The sequence below is a fragment of the Aquila chrysaetos genome, chromosome 1, assembly GCF_900496995.4.
Source record: "Aquila chrysaetos chrysaetos chromosome 1, bAquChr1.4, whole genome shotgun sequence".
Taxonomy (NCBI): domain Eukaryota; kingdom Metazoa; phylum Chordata; class Aves; order Accipitriformes; family Accipitridae; genus Aquila; species Aquila chrysaetos.
In genome coordinates this window covers 78,592,519-78,613,900 of record NC_044004.1, presented here as the reverse complement: position 1 = coordinate 78,613,900, position 21,382 = coordinate 78,592,519, and the positions used below count along the sequence as shown (strand labels likewise).

The 21,382-nt window shown below is 40.2% G+C and overlaps 1 protein-coding gene across 1 annotated transcript in view; it reads right to left on the bottom strand.

Annotated features, from left to right (window-relative positions):
• The window catches only part of TNIP3 (TNFAIP3 interacting protein 3), a 67,403-nt gene that overhangs the window by 10,555 nt on the left and 35,466 nt on the right, over nt 1-21,382 (bottom strand). The window contains exons 4-11 of the mRNA XM_030020783.1: nt 20,559-20,645; nt 19,092-19,181; nt 17,886-17,951; nt 16,466-16,597; nt 12,481-12,609; nt 6,883-6,999; nt 3,748-3,873; nt 1,543-1,701 (exon numbers count right to left, since the gene is read on the bottom strand). Of these exons, the coding sequence (XP_029876643.1) occupies nt 1,543-1,701; nt 3,748-3,873; nt 6,883-6,999; nt 12,481-12,609; nt 16,466-16,597; nt 17,886-17,951; nt 19,092-19,181; nt 20,559-20,645 (906 nt within the window). The remainder of the gene's footprint in view (nt 1-1,542; nt 1,702-3,747; nt 3,874-6,882; nt 7,000-12,480; nt 12,610-16,465; nt 16,598-17,885; nt 17,952-19,091; nt 19,182-20,558; nt 20,646-21,382) is intronic.

Genomic DNA, 21,382 nt, shown 5'->3' with positions numbered 1-21,382 from the left:
GTTTCTGTTGAATTTTCTGTTCTCTGATCTACTCTTCTCTTTCATATGTACTTACACTATGCAAACTTGAATGAATTTCAGAAACAAGAGGTGCATTTCATGTCAGACTAAACAAAATGTTTCTACTAACAATGTAAAAAGGAACGAAAAGGTGCAGGATATAAAAAGAACGAAAAAGCAAAAGCACAGACTAAACTCACAGGATTACATACGTTAACTCAGGACACTCATTAAATTCTAACACCTTTCTTCATTGCTAAACAAATTGCTCAGGGAGGTATCAAAAGCTCAGAGCAGCAACGCTGCACTCACACAGACAAAGAATTTCAAAGAAAACTCAGAATGAAACTGGGAGTTACAAAGCAACCAGTCAAACTGACCCCGTCGCTCCGGCAGGAATGGCAAAGTTGTAAACCCAGTGATCCCTCGCAGAATTAGAAACCCAGATGATGGAAGTTCAGGGAGAAGAGCCAAAATAATCTGGGACAGTGTCCAAATTGCAGTGAAAAACATTCTGCAATACTTCCAACTCTGATAAATAGGCAGATAAGCACACTCGTGAAGCATGGAAATGACTTGTTTGACCACAGCTTTTCCGCTGGATTTCTACAGTCTGAAAGCCTTATATGTGTTTTGCAAAAATTTGGCTATAATTTCTCAAATAATGAGCATCTTTCCATATGTGACAGCTTTATAGCCAGAAACAGATATTGTGTATTTAAAATGACATTCACCACGTTTAAATACTTTCTCACTAGATTTGAACAAGCACAGCCCTCTTAGATAACCCAAAGCACTTCAAAAATATCATTCTCTAAAGCAGTATTTTCCCTGAAATAGATAACTCCTCCTCACATAACCTGCCCTAGTGCAAAGCTATTCTTCATGCAGAGGAAGACAGGATGCTGTTGTGTGCCAGGAAAAAAGGCAAATTTCCCATTGTGTTCGCCACGCTCAGATATAACTTCGACTTCTGGTTTTTGTGGTTGTTTTTTTTTTATTTTTTTTGCAATACAAAGGCTTGCTTAGGAAAAATTGCATTCCTAAAGCATTCACAGCCGGAGTGCCTCAACCTCAGTAGAACCTTATTCGTCATGTAATCCCATTTCACAGCAGTGTACCAGAGGGAAGACACTACTGGGTACAAGCAACAGCACCTGGGATTTCACCCTTACAGTTTAATAACAACGTTGTGAATCCTGCCAACAGCTTGTCTGCCTGACCCAGAAGCAGGACTCTGTGCAATTCAGTACTGAAGACACTGGAACAGCAAGGAAGAAAAGAACACAACTATCAAGAGAAAACCAGCATTTTGAGGCAGATAGTAAGGGAAGGGAGACTGCACAGAGATCACCAAGGCTGTTCCAGACCTAGGGCTAATCCTAAAACCAGTACAAAATCTTGATCTGGAATAAACTAGGAAACAACAGATTTAGTTACTGGTGAGGATGGCCCTGTGATGGCACCAGGTTATTCTCCAGTGGTCACCATGCTTTGAGAAGATCAGTGCCCATGTGTAATGGGAGACGGTGGGAACCTTACTGAGTGCTGTTGCTGCTCACGTGCCCTGTGTGATGGTGGATGTACTCGAGGATCTTGATAGTGAAGAACCAACCCACAACTCCCATAATTAACACATGGTGAGAGGAAGAGCGGAGGTGGGTAGCTGGGCTTCTCAGGCTGTACTGGGAGGTTTTTTGTCTGTCAAAAAATAAGAAAAAGAAGAAATGCATTAGCAGCAGGATATGACGACCAACAGAATATTCATGTACAAATTCATCATTAAAAAGCAATGGGGAAGAAACCCTCCTCTCTCAGCATGTTTTGCAATGCTGCTCATTTAGCCCCTTCAGACTGTTCAAGATTTAAAAAATTATTTAAGAAAGCTGGCTTGTGCCACACCAAAGTCTTGACACTCTTTATGTGAGAAAATATAGGTTTCAAGATATGTCAAGCACATTTCTGGATGTTTTCTATATTCAAGAAACATTTTCATTACACACAGTAGCTTTCAGTAGTTTGAAGCAGAACTACATGGACAGGCACTTGCATAACAAGAAAAATAATTTTGGTAAAGGACCAAAGTCGATGGCCATGAGACTTGGGTCTGCCTTTTCTTAGGCCCTCTGTGTCCCAGCAGAGTCAATGGTAATCTGCCTAAGGACAGAGCAAGGAGGGGTAAAAGATGATTAACATTCTATGATTCTATTCTATGAGTCACAACTAAATAATTTCACTTAAGAAAACAAACTAATAAAAATTCTATATGGTTCCTCTCATGTTTAAAAGCCTTCACAAGCTCTGTTTAATCCAATCCCAAGGCAGGAAGAGACAAACAAGAAGATCTGTAGTGTAAACTGTTGATGCAATACAGGGACAATCAAGTTGTACATACACGTTACACAGCACTTGTACAGCCCTTTGGGTATGCTGTACACGAGCAGTGCTGTCGGCATTTCTCCTGGTCCAGAGTGCTGGAGAGGAGTGGGAAAAGCTTTTTAGTCCCATTTGTAGTCCCCCTCTTCACTGTCACTGCTGTGAGAAGCTCTCACAGCATCCATTGTCCCGTTGGGGTTGTGCAAGAAATTTAGTCTTTTACAGTCTCTAGACAATACAAAAATATAGGAAGAAGGTGTCTTTGAGTACTCTGTCTCCTACAAAAAAATTTCTTTACCTTACTGAATCACCCAGGAGTGGGCTGGTGAGTGGGGGAAATATACCTGAAAGTTATTGCATGCAATGCTAGCAGATTTGTCCAAGGTATTTCTATATGCCTGGGATACCCTGAGTGGCAAATCATGGCATTCCCTCTGGCATTGCTATTCTTAGACTTGCACAAAACGCTTCCAAGTACCCATAAAAGCACTGACAAGCCTGGGGCTTTACTGCAGCAGTGCCCAGCATCGGCCAGGATGCCCAACCTGCTCTCCAGTCCTGCTGAAGCCAACAGGAGTGAGGGGCAATTGACAGCACCTTGCCTCTGATACCATTGCAAGACCCTACCAGTACTGATGCATGGGTTGGTTGAGAATAAGCCAATACTGAAGTTTCTGTTTCACAACAATGTTGGGGAGAACAATAAATCATCACAGAACATTTTGGTAATTGGCCATTCTTTTAAAACATTGCACAATTTTGTTAAGACAGGAAACCTCGAGATTTCATCATTTTTAAATGGGGATTGAGAAAGCTCAGTTTTGCATGCCATGATTTTACTATGGCTTCCTGAATGTCTGTGAACAGAATACTGTCACTGCTGTGAAGAGATAAAAAGGATGTTGCAACAAAAAACTATTGCAGTGGCTGCTCAACTAATTTGGATGGAGACTTTTTTTTTTCCTCAGTGATATTAACATTACTCTCTAATTCCACTGCAGAGGTCAGGATTAATTACAGAAGCTTTTTATTTCAAAAGTTGGTTTGATGTTACAACTCTTATATCAAGTGCCAGTGAAACAATCAACAGTCCTCTGGATTTGTTTTTGGTTCCCCCCCCTCCATTTTAAGATACGTTTGAAGAGTTTTTGCAATAAATACTCCCTTCATCTACTTAATTTGGAAGTCATCTCTAACCATTTCTCATCTTCTTACTGCATTACTTCAGAATGATTTCATCCCAGGTGGTGACCTCATATAAAATCCAATATCAATTAATGGAAGCCAGAAAGCCTTGGGTTGTGGGGAAAGTGAGAAAATAAAAATAAAATACACATGTGTTGGCAATGGCAACTTTGTTTTGACTCATACCTGAGAGTTTAGTTTATTCAGTTGAGACTGTAATCTCTCATTAATTTTCTGCAATGCTTCTTTCTCCTCATTAAGTCTTTCTCTGTCAGATCTCTCCTTTCTGAAGTCTTCTTCGTATATTTGTACCTGCAATCATTATGACCAAGTATGTGAATTTCAGCAGAGCCACAATGGAAATTTTCATCCACTTTGTTGTCTGGTTGCTTTTAAAGACTGGCCAAGCAGCAGGGTGCATTCCAAAGGGATCCCGCCTCTTCACAATCCTGCAACCAAAAGTTTCCCTCACCTTTTTTATGACCAATACAAAATGACAAGCAAGGGCTGTTCTCCAATGGCACCCATTAGTCGAAACAGTCCACAGCTTCAGTATTTGTAGACCCTTGCAATTTAAAAGGCTGGCTAGCAGATATCAGTTTTAAACACAATAAATAAGATAGCAAATACTAAAAGACATTGATCTTTTTAAGGGATAAACAGCAGCAGGACAAACATTTTACCAAAAATGTTTTCCAGTTTTCTCTTCAGTTATGAGCACTTTCAACTCCCCCTTGTATCTCAGATAGCAAGCAGTTAGCATCCTGGCAGAAATGGGAGGTGCTGGCACAGCACAAAAAAACCGACTTCTAGCATGCAGTCTGACAGAACGTTATCACCTTATCCAACCTAACAATGAGCCACTATCATCAAATAACATCCTGCCTTTTTATAGCCCACTGAACACCACTGGCCTTGAGCCTGCTTTGCTTTACACCTTTTCGTAGTTGTCTGCAGCTTTACCTTACCCACTGCCCTGTCTAACAAGGTGTGGCCCAAAGAACTAATCTGTGCAGAATAAGTGATAGTCTTTAGAGCTGTGGTCACCTATTAATGACCAGAAGACTTGGACTAGTCAGCACTGTCAAGGAATTTAGACCTTGGCTGGAGCACTGTGGAAAAAAAAAACCTGTAGGAGGCTGTTGTGCCCCAGATGTTAGAAACTGTATGTGGAAAAAATAATTGGCCCATGTACCTTTTGTCTAAAATATAGGACTTCTAATTCATACTCTCAAACTGCAGCCCAGAGAACCTACCTGCCCCAGTGTAGAAGCACAGGGGAATGTTATGTACACAATTCAAAATTGAAATACCGAGGTTTGACCCTGTTCCTAGAAGATAAGCTGCCTTTGAAATACTGAAGGATGCAATGGCTTAGCTCTTTTTATGTCACCAGGAATCATAGTGCTTCATCCCATTAAAAAATATCTGACCACCCCAGGCACAGGCAGCTAGCGCATGGATTCAGAAGCAAAACACAAATCAGTAAATTAATTTGTGTTAAGTTGACTGGCTTAATCCTTCAGATAAAGGGCAGGCATCCACCTGGTAAGAAGCTGGAGGTTGGTGGCACTTCTACTGACAAATAACAGCAAAAGCATGTTGGGGTGGGAACAACCACCAGAACTTTCAGAAGTCCTTTCATGTCCTCTTGGTTGCTCACTGAAGACCGCTGACAGTCTATTTCCAAAGAAGTTCCTTGCTGTGGCTGATGCCCTGCCCATCATACAGATCCAGTTTTCTTTTTGCTAGCAGCAGCACTATAACTTCACAGGAGGACTAAAGAAATGTTAATACCTCAGGGGAAGAAAAAAGTCAACACAGGGCTTTCAATTATTTTCACGACTTGCCTGTTGTAGCTAATTTTTGCAAGGTTTTTTTTTGGCCCTGATGGTCCCCCACTAGATATAACCCTGTTCCTGAATAACACTGTGTAAAAGGAACAAAGGCTTTCTGTGTGGCCACGTGGGGACTCAGCTCCGCAGCCTGTGCCTGGAGGAGCCATGCGTGCCCCTGACCCTCCAAAGCAGAGGCCAAGCTGTCACTTGCAGAAATCTAGGTCTCTTGTACCCCTGTCCATCTACATGCTTCTCTCCTCAGTATTTCCTCATTTCTTCTCTCCCGATTCCCTCTCTGCTGTCCCACCTCTCTCCCGCTCCCCAGCTGTGCAATTTGCTGAAGCTGCAAGGGAACCACTTTGTCACAGTTTTGCTGTATATTCTGCTACCCTGAGAAACAGGGGGGCATATCCCAAGGAATGAATGCCTTCATCTCTTTTGTCATGGCCAGGGGTGGGCTGATGACAGCCAAGCTCTGGTGAGACTCTGTCACGTTGCTGTTTGTCCCAAGAGTCCCTCCTCCGTACAGCTAGAGCCTTCTGCTCCATTTCGTGCAGAAGGAAGTCTGGACTCACTGTACTGATTTATACAACTAGAAAAAGACATTCATAAAATGGATACCCCAAGAGAATTCTGAAAAAAATTGGTTTACTCTATTTTATTGTGTAGAATGAAATAACTCATTACTGTACAATCAAGTACAGGATTTTATTCTCCAGCATGTGGCAAGCATTACATTAGAGAGCAAAATCTGGCTCTGCTGTCAAACGTGACAGAAACAAGTATTTTATTCCCATTGAATAAAATTCCCGTTCTGATCACATCCATTTGTGTGTCAATAATGTTAACCCTAACACTGTCCAGGATGACAGACCTAAAATGTAAAATTATCTGAAAAGTATCATGTTTTTAAACAGATTCTTTCATATGGAAAGAAAAAGAGTGCACAAAGCACTTGAATTGCACAGAACAAAGACTAAAAAAAACCAAATACACTTCTCTATAGTGATTGGTATGCAGGTTATGGATGCAAACGTTTTGCCTCCCACTTTGAAAAATTGCAATGCCAACACTCTAGTTTTCCAAGACTAGGATTCTTAGATAACTCACTAAACTTTCAACTTCTAAGAAAAAAAGGAGCAGAAGACACAATCAGTAACTCATGAAGTTTAGCATTCCCTCTGGATGAAATTCAGCCCCTAGCAGAGAGCTGGCAGGGTGTCTTTAAGAGCCACAGGAGCCATTCTTCTGCTTCAAGTCCTACACAAGTCCTTGCTCCAGTCTTTTGCAAGGATTCCTTTTCATTTCGTGGACACTGCTGTGATCACAGAATCTTAGGAAACACCATTTGAACGGGTTATGGCTAAACTGGTTCTTCCTTTCAAAAGCTCTACATAGCAAGTCAACCAGGCACAATTCTTGGGAGAAAGGGCAAAATTATGCCGTATGAAATCCATCCAGGCTTACTTCCAGCTGTTCTCACCTGCTGCCTGAGAACTTCAAGTTGGGTTCTCATTTCCTCAAGGCTTTTCCTGTCACCCTTCTCTGAAGGAGTCCCAAGAACAGGTGAGTGCTGCTTTTTCAACACATCCAGAAGGGCCTACAATGTCAAACAGCAAAATTACTAAACAGAGATTCACTACGTATTAAAAAAAAAAAAAAAATCCTTTTAAATGATTAGAATGTTTGCTCTCTAAATAAACAGATTAGAGTAAGTCATGGACTTGTGGGTTTTTTTCCTTTATTTGCAGTTGCTTCAATTATATACACTGGATATAAACCCCATGAATAACATATGTGCCTGACTAGGTCCAAATTTTCAAAGTGCCCACACTGCATCCATGAATTTGAGACAGTGTCGTTTAGGGGACTGTGCTTTTACTTATAACTATAACCGACATTTACCTATGTAAATCACAGCTGCAAATCTCATTCATAAACACCATTTCCCTGTGCAAGTCAGAATTTGGGAAAACAAAGACAGGTGTCTAAACTCAGCTGAGCCCAAAAACAAGCAAACAAAAAACCAAAGAACATAACAGCAATATTCAAAGATTGCCTAAAAATGTGACTGCAGTAAAGTCTGACTGAAACATTTTTTGCACTGAGTACAAATTTCTGCAACTGGACTGAAGTAAACCCTCCAGTTGAGAGGAGGTTATGTAGTCTCTACAGCTTGTCACTAGAGGGAGTTACGAATACACACACACACACTACACTGGTAACGCTCTTACTCTATTTTTCAGCCAAATTCTGCCATAGTTCTTTGCAGATTTTGGTTATTTTTAACAGTATTACACAGCTCTCCCTTGGACTGGAATAATTTTTAAATCATTCTTACCCCTCTCTGTCTATAACCACACACTACACTTTTTTTTTTTTTCTCTAGCACAAAATAGTCCCCATTCAGTACTTTTCAATGTCTCTCACCTAAGATATGGACTCCGCTAAGTTCATCCATTTTAGAAAGTTCAATTCCTGCTAATGATCCCCAGCTCTGCCTTGCTGACCACACTCCATTCATGTCATAAGGGAAAAAGGGAAGATAATCTGGAGGCGGAAAGAGGCAGAGGGGGAAGCAGCCAAGAAGGAGAACCAGTACATAAAGTAATCCAAGGATTAGTATTAATTATCAAAAGGTCAAAAAAAAAAAATAAATCAGCACTTCCCATGAAGAGCACAGAAGAGAAAAGGGAGGCTTTTTATCTGATGAGCTACTGACCCTAAGAATCGCACAGAAGATAAATTAGTATAATAGTGGTAAAGATTGTACGCCATGTCAATACATAAATAAAGTTGAATATAAACATGGGATGATGAAGATACACATAGCTTACTGATTAATCCTCCTTTTGCCCCTTTGAGCCACTGCTAATCCCTTTTAGGTTATGACATTGCAGTGCTCTGCACAAACAGTAAAACAAGTACTGAAACCAAGTTTCACATTGGTGTTTAGATTGGGCAGGAATTGCCAGCAGCAGCAAGAGTCAGTGAAGTTTGACAACATCTTGGTACCTCTGATACGTTCCCTGGCTGACTGCAACCCAGCTTTCCCAGGCGTGTGGTTTGTTAAGCATACTGCTGGGGACAGTGATGAGTGAAGCATGCTTTTCTTCTTCCCGCTGCCTACACGGGATACAGCTCAATCTTGCTGACAATCACAGAATCATGAGACTCATTTGGGTGGCAGGGGACCTCTGGTGGTCCAAGTCCCTGCTCAGAGCCAGGCCAGGGAGGTCAGGTTGCTCAGGGCCTGTCAACTGAGTACCAGGCACCTCCGATGACGGCGATTTCACGGCCTCTCCAGGCAACCTCTTCTAATATTGGACCACCCTCGAAAGAAAGTGCTTCAGATGCCCTACTTCAATGATCACTGAATGTCCTGCTTCCTTCACAACATACTGTTTTCCCAGCCATCTGCTGCACCCAATTTTTATATTAAAACTCCTTTACTAGGATGTATCTTATTGATTGTGGCCATCCTGACATTACCAAATGGTAACGCATCTTTACAATTGAAGTATGTATATTCATAAGCTGTTGATGGTTCTCCTAATTCTTGAACAAATATGACTATATTGACTATCTTCCTTGCAGCTCACTTCGTAGAAACATATCATGATATAGACTTATTAGGTATTTGGGCAATTCTTCAGGGTTTTTTTGTTTATCTGGGGTTTTTTTTGAGGAGGTTCTACATCTCAGAATTACGGAAGAAAAAAATAGAAAAATCCAGAAAATTCATTCTCCAAAAGGTTAACAGTAGAGAAAAAAAAGTGAAGATTTTTTTTAAACCACATTTGGAATCAATACTGTGAGACCTTGTTTTATCATTTCAAATAAAATAAGAAACTGCAGCATGAATAACACTGAATTGGTTTAGGGTCATACTTTGAGGAAATATTGTAAAAGACATTCTGAGAAGTGCTAGGTATGGGGAGAAAAGGTAAAATTTTGTAATGTTGCTATTAGATCAATAGCAAATTATTGAGAACTATGTCATTATAGGAGATTTGGATTCCCAAGTATAAAACAGAGACTAAATACTACTAAAGCTAATACTCAGAGATATAACAAATATTTTTCTTTCAAAATTCCCATCACTCTGAACTGATAAAAGGTGGGGCCTGTTTTAGAGTCATTTATGGAAGAAATGAAGATATTACTGTTCCACTGGTTTTAAAAAACAGCAGTGAATAAAACTGTCACGAGACACTTGAAATTAAAAGTAAATAAGCTATTTTAAATATGTAACTAAGATTTGTAAATTCAAATTAACAAATCTGAGAAATGACAAAGAACTTCTAGGCACCGTCTATAATTGGTCCTGCATGCAATTTTTTCAGATCATTTGGCTATTCCTACTTTATTAAAAGTCAAAGTACAAAAAACCCCAACCAAACAAACCACTCCCCTACCCCCCAGAAAATCATATCTCAAGGAAGCTGAAAAAAAATTGTAGAGGAAAATGCTCGAGGGACAGCTAGATGAAAAATTTCAAGAAGAAAAATTAAAATGCCTTTAGGGACTGGAGAAAGGATTTAATCCCAACAAAAGCTATCACTTTTGGTAGCTTTTAGATTAAAATGCAGGGTAAGAGAGACAGTCACACTGAGCTGTATGTTGCAAAAGAAATTTAACTATAAATTATATACATATAATTATAAATTTTTTTTCACTGTAAAAATGAGTAAAAGGAAGGCATTACACAGGAAAGCAAGACTAAATACAGTATTTCCAATAACAAGGATAACGTAGAGCACTGTGGCGGTGGCAGGATGGCTAACACCAAGGAAGATGTACCAATGAGAAAGAACTCACAGCTCACCGAGTTAAACTGAGCTTAACTTAATGTTGTGTTAAATAACATTCATTCAGAAGTACTGAGAACTGAAACCTGAAATCTCAAGACAAGCAGCACAGAGGTTTTCTGAATTTTTCAACATCAAAAATGGAACTGTATGAAAAATAACTACCTTGGCTTCCAAAGCCACAAAAAGGATAACCGGTCCATGCACCTAGAAACCTCTTAATTTAACCTCAAGAGCGTGTTAGGCTTGGGTGGAAATTTTGAAGAGGATTGCCTTATAGACATGAGAAATGGGATGAAGTAAAGCACTCTTTAACCTGATGTTTTTCATAAAAAACCCAGATTTTCTTATCGGGGAAATACATCAGATCTTATTAGTCTATGTTTAAATAACAGTTGAGATAGTGCTGCAGCAAAGTTATGAAATAGGTAAAAAAATTTGGCTTGTATTCGAACTATATGGTGAACAAGGAAACAGCCACAGGAAAGCCAATAATCTTGGGATATAGCATTGCAAGCTATTATGGCATTGCAACATCACTTTCATGCTGCAGACATCAAAGAATCAGATCAGACTCTATACTTTGGGTACTCTGGATGACTGGATCAAAGTTGGATGAAGCCAAAAATAAAAAGGTTAATGTACTTAAAGTAAAAAGGTTAATGTACTTCGAAACAAGTAGTAATATCTTCCATAGACTGAGAACTAAGCAGTTTAAAATGACTGAGATGAAAAAACATGCATATTAGCAGGCATAGTTGCATTTTAAAAGACCAAAAGAGCTGGGTCAGCTTAGCTAAACTGTCCTCTCATGAAAATACGATTGCTCTCTGTAGCTATAGGGAAAGAGCAAGAGCCCCTGAGAGCAATCGTATTTTCACTAGAGGACAGTTCTGCTTCACCGAGAGGACAGATCCGCTTCACACAAGGAGTGAACCAGATCTGTTCGACACTACTACCAGAAGAAAAAATGAATATCATCTGGCCAGAATAAATTCAGCCCAATTGAAACAGATGAGAGCACCTAATGAAAGAAGGGTTACAGTTCCAGAACAGCCTTCCAACAGAAGCACAGCAGAAGGAGCTTAAATATGTTTAAGGGAAAAGTAGTTTGATTTCAGAGAATTTGTAAGAACTTCAAGTCACTGAACCTGCAATAGCAGGGGACTAGACTTAAAAGGGCACAGAGGGTCCCTTCCAGTCTTACGTGCATTCATGACATGAGATTTGAAGGATGCAAATACACAGAAAATCAGTAAATTACTTGTGGAAAATGTGTTACTTGAAACTGACGTTTCATTTAAGAATGGTCTATTTACCCATATGTCTTAGTTCCAACCACATTGTAAGATAAGACAGCAAAATAAAACATTTAAATAAGTTGTTTTACAAACAAGACCTTGAATGAAAGTTACACTGAGGCTTTGAGCAAGCCCTGTCAATGCATTTCAAAAAGAGCTAGAGATCATATGTTCTGTCAGATTTTTTAATATGGCAACTTTACTTTTTTGCCTTGACTTTTGCACATCGTGGCCCTTTAGCTTGTGCATCACTTAAAGTTACACAGCAATGGTTACTGCAGTGCATTTCCTCAGGAAGTGTTTGTGGTTCACCATGAAATACAAAATTGTTAGAAAACACCCACTGCTTTATGTGATCTTTTGATTAAACAAAGTTACGTTTATTACTTTCCCTCAGTTAAAAAAAATAAATACCATTTAGCTATTTTATGGCAATTTCCTCAATGAGACATATATACACCCAATACTTACATGTATAAATATATATCTGTATGTGTATATAAAAAGTAAGACAGGAGCATGTCTTGTGAAGAGAAGCTATTATTCTGAAACACAGAATATATGTAAACCAACAGTTTTTAAACTGTCTGAATTTTTTTTAATCACAATGTTTCACTGGATGCATATGAAAGCGTCTTTGTGTCATTTCCCTTCTGTTTGGAGGGAGAATGTAGAAAGAGCTTAGATATGACACGTAGACAGGTTTCACAGGAGAAGCCAAAGGTTCTCTTAACTCTCCTCTTTACAGTGCAACCCTACTGCCTGCCAAGAACAGCATGCACAGGTATTAGCTAAAGTAAGTTCTTGCTTGTTTCCCCAGCTCCCAAATGGTGATCATGCGTTTGCTACCACAAACGGGTTCTTCACCCAGGACTGAAAAGACGGGCAGCTGGTAGTGTCACTGCTTGACAACACAGACCCTAGAATTAAAGGAAGAGGTCCTGGTCAGTGGCTCACTCTTGTTCATACCTTATTGAGACGACTTATTTCACACTCATAGTGTTCTTTCTTTCTGATCATGGAGGCGTTCTTCTGCTTCAGGAGCTTGTTCTCTTCTTTCATTTCATGGAGAGCTTCACTAAGGACCTTTGTTTCTTTCTGGGATGCAAAAATACAGAGAGATGCTGCTGAAATGCAGATGGAACTGTTTTTCAAAAATAATTTTCAGAATATCTGCTGTCTGGCAGATGTGCTGCATTTTTGTTGTCCCAAACACAGCTGGGAAGGGAGGCAACAGGAAGGCGGATGGTTAGTAAAACCCAGATATGATAAAGTCTATTGAAATTATTTTGACCACTCACCATATGATGAGACAGAGACAACATACCAGACTAAATCCCTGCTCTCTACAGTCTGCAGTTGCACAAAGGCATGAGAAAGCTGGCAGGCCAAGCAGATCAGTACTGTACAGATGATTATCCCAAACCTGCATTACTCTTATGTACTCACAGTGTAAGGCCAGGGCTAAATGCTGGTGGAATCCCAGCTGTTCCCAGTGTCATACAACATTAAAGACAAAACCAGATCTCAGTATCACATAGTCTGAGGGCTTTTTCCACTACATGCAGGCTGAGACCTGCTTCAGTCTCTCTCAAGAATTACCAAGCTACCAACCAAGGCTTAAAAATCCACTTTCTTTGACCCCATCACAGTTGGTTTTGGCTTGAGCTTGACCCTTCTAGTGCATGTGCCTACACTGTTGCCACCCCAGCAAACTACCAGGAAGAGGTCTCTACTTGCAACAGGATTTACACACTAGTCTTTCAAGATGATATTACAAGAATTACTAGGACAGATTTGCCAAACTAAGTTTGATTCTCTTCTACCACTTTCAGCGTGACTATTTTCAATTTACAGTGAAGGAAGCTAAGATCTGAATCAGACCCTGAAGCAAATGGCATTGTGTAAGCTTCTCTCGCTGGATAATGTTTTCCTCACTAGCCTGCTTTTGCCAGACTTAGACCAAAGCTGTTTAGACATATGAAACAGAATGGCCTGTTCTACAAAAGTATTTCAAATATTCTTCTGCAGCGGCTTTATGTGATTAAAAAAAATGAGATCCAACAATCACATGCACAGGACACCGTATGAATGCTTTTTCTTCTGTGCAGCAGGCATACCTCTGTGCAGCCAGCTACCAGGCATTTACAGTTCGGGCTCATGAGAAGTGCATCACCATGTGCTAGTTGAGCCAGTGAAAAACACTCTTGAGAAACTGTTGCTTACACATGAGGTAGCTTTATTTTCCTTTGTTCTAAGTTAGTTGGAACATTTCACTTTCTCTGAAAACCGGGCAAGATTAGTAGCGTATCTCTGCATTAAGTATAGGAACTCACCCAGGAGGTAACTCAAGCTAGCATGTGCATGTATGTTTTAAGATATTAAAGAAAAACAAACCACTAAAATCCAAATAGGCTTTTAGCTATGCCCTTCTCTTCATCTTTGCCATCCTCTTTTCCTAGCTCCTAGCACATATCCTCCTTCTCGGAGGCTGACACCTCCAGGAAGATGGCTGTCTATAACTAAAGATTTCCAGTTTGTTCAGGTTTTTGAACCATCTCAGTTCTTACCTCTTATTGCTTCATATTCGACACTGAATCTTAGGTGTTATGGCACCTAGACTTTCTAATGACTAGGTTGCTCTTGTTGATTCTTGTCTGTGGGTACATAGTCATGCCCAGAGAGAACAAAACAAAAAAATTAAATCTCCAAAACAGTTTTCCTCTGTGGGCCATGGAGGACATGGGGACAGATAAAGTTCACAACTTTATCATTCTGTGAGAGCCATACCTCCAGGTGCATTTGAAAAAAAAAAATAAGACAGCTCTGTAAGACAGCAGCAGCATATAATCTGTCTCAGGGTTGTTAGGTGCTGCTGGTTTTCCTAAATGGCTCAGCAGAGCACCCAGAGAACTGCCACTGTGAGTAAACAAATTTAAAAGGTACTTTCAGGCTGCTGGACTAGATAAGCAAGTAGAGAACAAACATCTTATTACTTTGCTCTGGCAATTGCCCTGTATAGCCCATCCCAGCTCCATGGCTACAGCAGGGGTAAGTAAAACATTTAAAAAAGAAAGGGTTGTTACCTTTGAAGAAAAGAAAAAAAAAAAAAAAGACAGACACACACACACACACATATATATATATATATATAAAAAGAAATGCAGGTATGAAGAATGTTAGTTGCTGTAGAAAAAAAACCCGAACATAAAGCTCTAAAAACCTAATCTTGGTAGATCTGTCAGCCTGGGCCTCTTCCGCATCTGCTGAACTTTAAAGCAACGAGCCTGCTCACGTGCTTTCAAGCTGAACATTATCTTTATGCATTTTTCTGAATCATGCCCTGGCACTGCTTTTTCTTCATCCTGCCCTGTGCTCAGCATAGGATAATTTGAGCTGGCACAGCTGCTGACACGGGTGTTACAATCCTTGTTGCTCATTCAAAAATCTCTACTTTTAGCAGCTACCTCTGCAAAGGTTTAGATGCCCTGCATCCCTGCATGACGTCCAAAAAGTAAAGAAATTCAGAGTGAATAGAAGCACTTACTGGCTGAGTATATAATTTGTAAAGAAATTGCTGATCTAAGGCTAAAGTTCCATGCAGGTTAACCTGTCCCCTAAGAGATTTTTGGATAATATTGTCATTTAGTCCATTATTCATGTATGTAGTAAAAAAGTTGGGAGAGTGTACTGCTCATCCTTACCTTTTCAAAAAGGTAGCTCAGGCTATTTTTCACAGCTATCATATATTAAAGGGCAGGCAGTAAAAACCATAGTAACATGAACAGAAAGATGGATTGTCTCGCATTAAATCCACACTCGGAGCAAATATAGGCAGTGATTCAGCAAGTACATAGCAACATAGTTTGCTTCAAAACATGAGAACGGTCCTATTGGTTGGAAATCAAGCACGTGCTTAGCTAAGACCATACTGTAATTGATAAGCAAGTAAGATGAATGTTCTGCTTATGAAGATAAAAGCTAAGGTCTTTGCATTTCTTTTCCTGCAGCAGCTAACTTACATCTTATCTGAGCCTGGAAGTGATGCGATTGCCGCTTGTTTTCAGGTTTGTTTCAGGTTATGAAGTGAATAGCGAAGCCCAACTTCAGCCATCAGGGCACCAGTCAGAAACTCTTACAAGAGGTTATGAAGTGTGTGATACCACGAAGCAGAATAAGAATAGGAAGTACCACAGAGTGGTGCTTGTAAAACGGGGCACAAAGTTTTAAGTATACGTTGGGCATATATATGCTGATCACTCAGGTTGGTGGTTTTACTGTTGTAGTAATTCAGCTTAGGGGTCTAACTTTAGATGCGAATGCTACACAAAAGCCAGTGCCAAAGGAGTCCTGAGAGAGGTGCTCAACCACTCTCAGGGTGAGGTGAACGCCACTGTAGAGCAGCTGATCAGCCCAGGCACTTTCAGCCCTAATAACTGCACTGATACCATTGCTAATACTTACAGGGAGCTGAGATAGCTAGCACACGTATAAAAGCCTATATTGTCAATACCAAAATGTGGGTGCCTGGAGCTGAATTCATTCCTTCAGGTATTTCTTGCCAAGTGCTTTGTGCAATGTCTGCAATGATATTCCTACTCCATTTGAAATCACTGTAGCATTTTCGTTCACAAAGAAATTCACCCTGAACTGAACAGTGAGGAAGGAAATCTCTGCAGTATTTGTATCAATCTGCTCTTTACTCCCCCACGCACACTACTGCTGTGCCCTCTGCCAATTTCTATTGAAATGGCTCGCTCTCTATACATAGTTCTCTCATTAGACAGAAGATCAGCCACTGCCGTAGATACAACATTGAAAACCACTCAACACAACAATCTCATCTACAGCTGTGTGACAACCCACGCTCCGCCACTCATGAGAAGAGAAAGAGGAAAGGCAAGATAGCATTCAACACTGAGCACAAACAGAGTAACAGAGTGCATCCTCCTACCGTTTCCTGCAACGGCCTTTCTCTGCCCAGGGCTCGGAACCTCTCAGCTTCTGGATGCTGTCGATGTCTCTCTTCCTCCAGCTCACTGATTTTCCTCTCCGACACATCCAGTTTTGCTTTCATTTCTGCCAGCTGAAAAGCAAGTGACAGACCATGGTGGCCTGACTGGGGATCCTGAAAGGCACAGCACCTCGAAGGTGCCTTCAAATCCTTTCAGCTCTCAGCAGATCACTGTAAAGGAATGGATCTGGTTGCATGTAAAGTCCCCAGCCACTGACTTTCCCCTCCCCACTTCCAAGCTCTACTGCTCTGTCTGCAGTGAAGACTCTTAATGACCCTGGGCAAATTCTCTGTTGGTGTTAACCCAGTTGGGTCTCGTACTGTTTTGCTGCCAAAGGACAGCTAATGTGCTTTTTTTTTTTTCCTTTTGCAACTCGGACTCCCTCTGCAGTGGTGCACATCCAAATGATCTAGCCAGAGGCATAAAACGGTGCCATATTAAATGAGGAAGAGCCATTTAAATTCCTCTTCTCTTTGGGGAAAGAAAAAAGAAATAAATCAAAGAAATGATCCAGATCTCAGAAAAGCTTGCTGGAAAATATTAGAGAAAAAATTTTCCTGATAAGCACATGAGGTCACTCTGCAAACTTCCTTTTCATAGAAGGAAACAGGAGATGAGAAGTGTCAGTCAATGAACCAACTTGGTTTTGGGAATAATTGTAAGCAGCCACCTTCACTAGGCAGCTGACTATAATGTCTGCAGCAAAGATGCCACACAGCCACAAGCAAGGAATGAAAGCTATGCCAATGGGATCTTAACAAAAAAAAAAAAAAAAAAAAGACATAAAAAGGATTTATTTACAATTTTTTTTTAAATGAAGAGATATTGTACAGAGCAGTTTCTTAAAAGCAAGAAAGTATCTCTGCTTAAGGAAGGCAGCATTCATGGAGGACTTACCTAAGAGCTCCCCCATTACAGGGAGCCCCAGTGAGCTTCCAGGTTTCACAAGCCAGCCACAAGAGATGGGACAAGAACCGACATACATGTAATGGTGCAGATCAGTGGCTGGGCACACCAGGCACTGCAGGCTAATTTTCAGTTAATTGTGCTCTGAAGTATGAGCAATTTTTATTACTTTGTGGAGGGCATGAAGATCTCTGCTGTCATGTCCACCCTCGTTCCTACTATTTGAGAGACGCCCTGCTTCTCTAGCTATTTTGTCCTACTGAAGATTGTACACACATTAGCTTTACTTCTATGTGATGAAGCTTTTTTAATTTGTGAGCTAAAGACAAAGTAAACATGATGCCTTTCCCCCCTAAGATATTTACTATAGCTATGGCTCATTGGTGTTTAAGCACAGACTTAACTATCAGCAGGTAGCACACATAATCCAACAGAAGTAGTCAACATTGTTACCTGTTTTTCATAAAGCTGTTTCATACTTCTAAATTGATGATCCCATTGTTTGTTCACCTCCAGCAGCTGTAATTATCAGGAAGTCACAGTAAATAACTCTTATTTCAACATTGTCAATAAATAAAAAATAGACTGGCATTCTAACCCTCCAGCAATGAGTGTTCACAACCTCCTCATTATCTGGCCAGTTCATTTCAGGAAAAGCAAGTTAAAGGTTTGGCAAGCTTTACAGCCCATCTGCCAGTGCTTTGGTATTTCAGTTAAAGTACATGAACGTTCAAGAAGTAAAATTCAGGAAACATGCAAATACACAATAAGCTACAGGTGAATCATTTGTGACACCATACAAATCCCAAGCTGCAACTCCTAAACGGCCACGGACTTTCTTGTTAGTTTGCTTTAAGTTCCATAAACATATTTCCAATCAGAAGGTCTCTGACTTCAAACAAGTGAATTGAAGACTCTTATTGACTGCAATTACTACTGGGTTCAAACCCCACTTGCGTTTCTCAGTACCACTAAACCGAGCAAGCGTACACATGCAGGATGGGAAGATCAGCTAACACCACATATGTAAGTGGTAGGAGTGAAGTCAGCGTGCGTATGTTTTTATTGGAGAAAGCCAAATAGGTCCCTCTGAAGCATTTTGCTTTGCAGGATACAGGGTCACACTTTAGGATGCTCAGCAAAAGAATGGCTTCCAGTTTGCTGCTACCAGTGACCAAGACAACACTGGCTACTACTCATAGTGGTTCCTTGGCCTTTACAGTAGTGATCATTAAGAAAACTTGCCCTTTGTACCATATAAATCTCTGCTCCTCTAGATTCATAGCCGCGTTACAATAAGTCATCATTTGTTCTAAGGAACAGTTTTCCAAATATAACTCTGCCTAGCTTGGCAGAGAGAAGTAGGACTATAGGAACTAGTTTAAATATAATTTTAAGTGCTTTCACACTTTGGGCTGTGAAGAAATGCAAAGCAGAAAGTGTCCACATAGAAATTGTCTTGCACGAGCGCGGGATGAGATTCCCACAGGAAAACATAGGCCTTGATGGACTGGCAGGTAAAAGCAACTGCAGCATAAACACAGTGTAAGTAACAGTGATAACACACTCAGTGATTTCCTGCCCCGGGCATATTATTGATACTGCAATGTCTGTCTTAAAGGTTATATCTGTAAAAGTTAAGGGTAAACTTATGATTACCTCTCGTCTCTGTCTTTCCAGTGAGAGGATCTGTTGTTCTGGAGAATTGGCTGATATATTCTTCTTTTTGGTCAGTAATACATGCCTTGACTGGAAGACAGAAATGTTCAAAAATGAATGCTTTCAGTATCCTCTCTTCAAGTCAAGATTATCATATAAAACTCCCATCCACCCTGCCATGCGCAGGTAAAGAAACTGAAACAGCAACGCTTTCTTACACTGCATTTGTATTTCAGTACCTTTGCACCTGCTGACAGCAGATTCTGAAGTGTACATCTGCTTTAACACTGCTTAGTCTATGTTTTAATTGAAGCGTTGTGCAAATGGACACTGAAATAAACAAAATCATGTCTATTTGTACCATCTGAGACATAGAACACAAAATAGCATTTTAATTATCTTACAGATGGTAATACAAACAAGTAGTACAAGCCACAAAAGTTGAGCATAAGTTGAAGTGGACATAAGTAATTACCTTCATTTACAAGAAATAGAATAATTAGTAGTATTGCTGCTGGTAAGTGTTTGCAGGCCCAAGGCAATAAGCTTCAGCACAATGGGTTCAAAACAAGGAATACAGAAAATGAATAGGCTATTTGGAGAAATTAGGAAATCAGTCTGCAATTGTTCCATTTTTTAAAGTGTGGAGTTTTGCCCATGCAGGACAACAGCAGCTAAACCCTCATTTTTATAATGGGAATGTCACAGATCATAATTTCCAAGAAGTTTCTATGGATTGTCACGAAAATAAACATGTGATCTATTAGAGATATATAGAGATATATATCAGGAGAACTGTACTGGAAAAAAGATACATACTCATAAAGATAAAACATATTATGTTCAGATACCTGGTCAGGGATTTTTATTTTTTTTTCCCTCCCTAAATTCTCAACCAATATATGAGAAACTAGAATAAAAGTACAAGCACTTCTGAGGTCTTAAATCTCCTGAAATACATTTATTTTCTTCAGGTACAGAATTTAATGCCAAATACCAATGAAGAAGATCAAAGAACAGTTTTGGTGTGTCTTTTCACAGGCAAAAATCCTGACCATGTATTTGCTCCATGGCCAGTCCTGCTGAGCTCTAATGTGGAGCACTTGACTTCCATGCCAGAAAACACTTAATCCCTCTTCCTGTAGAAGTTCATTGACATGTTTAACTTCAAGTATCTGAAGCAATCACCTGACAGTCAATGGTAAATTAAAATGACCAGATACTTCTAGGGGGGGGGGGGAAAAACCACTAGGGAAGGTTTTCTTTCCAAGAATGCTGTATCCAAAAATATTTCTAACATTTCCTTCTACTCTTAAACAGCATAAATAATTCAGATAAATCTCCTGGAAAACAAAACTGAGCCCATAACTGTCAATCTACAAAGTGACATGCATGATACCTACACCAGCTCAAGCCACTTCTGTTCATCAGACAGCACTTCAGAGGACAGCCAAAACAGTCACTTACTTCTAGTGGGTCTGCTGGGGCTTCCATGTCACTCACACCTGCCCACGCGCATCCAAGACGGCCTTGAGCATTTGTTTCACTACAGGTCTTTGGAAGAAGAAGAGCAATGAAACAGGTATTTTATGTTGGCTACAGGAGCAGGAGAATTGCATTAAGACCCAGAAGATATGCAAGTGCTGCCTGTGGAGGCAGCTGAGGTTCAGAAATAAGTGGTGGAATTTTGATTTTAACCTTTTCCTCCTTCCTGGCCGGGGCTTTCCAGAAGGGTTGAAGCACACTGCATATGACTAATATGCCGGGCAAGGCAGCACTTTGCTTAGTGTGCATGTAAATCGCAATCGACTGGCCAGTTAACTCCAAGAGAGGAAGTTGCATGTGTAAGGGAAGGAAGGGCAAGTTTTTTCAGTAAATAAGAGAACAGGGTTTTCTATCCCTGCTTCCAGTTGTAAAAAAGGACTTACACAAGTATGACAAGGATTAAGTGACACTAGGACAGTGTGAACTATCATGACAGAAAAACTAGTGAGTCATGCTTACAAAGGACTAATACTGAAGTCTGTTAACAGCTACGGGGAAGAGCACACCCATACAAACTCCAAGATGTTTAGGGGAAAACCGTAGCTGGAAAATTGATTTATTTTCCCTGAAGAAAAGCTGCACAAAGATGACGAATGCTAGGTGTTGTTATATGGACGTCGTATTTGCAGTTCTAGTACTTACCTTACCTAAGCATGGATCTAGCTTCAAGCTACTCAAGTCTTCACTTGACTACTCAATGTACCCAACACTTCAAACTTGTGTCTTAGTTTCCCATTTGGAAAAAG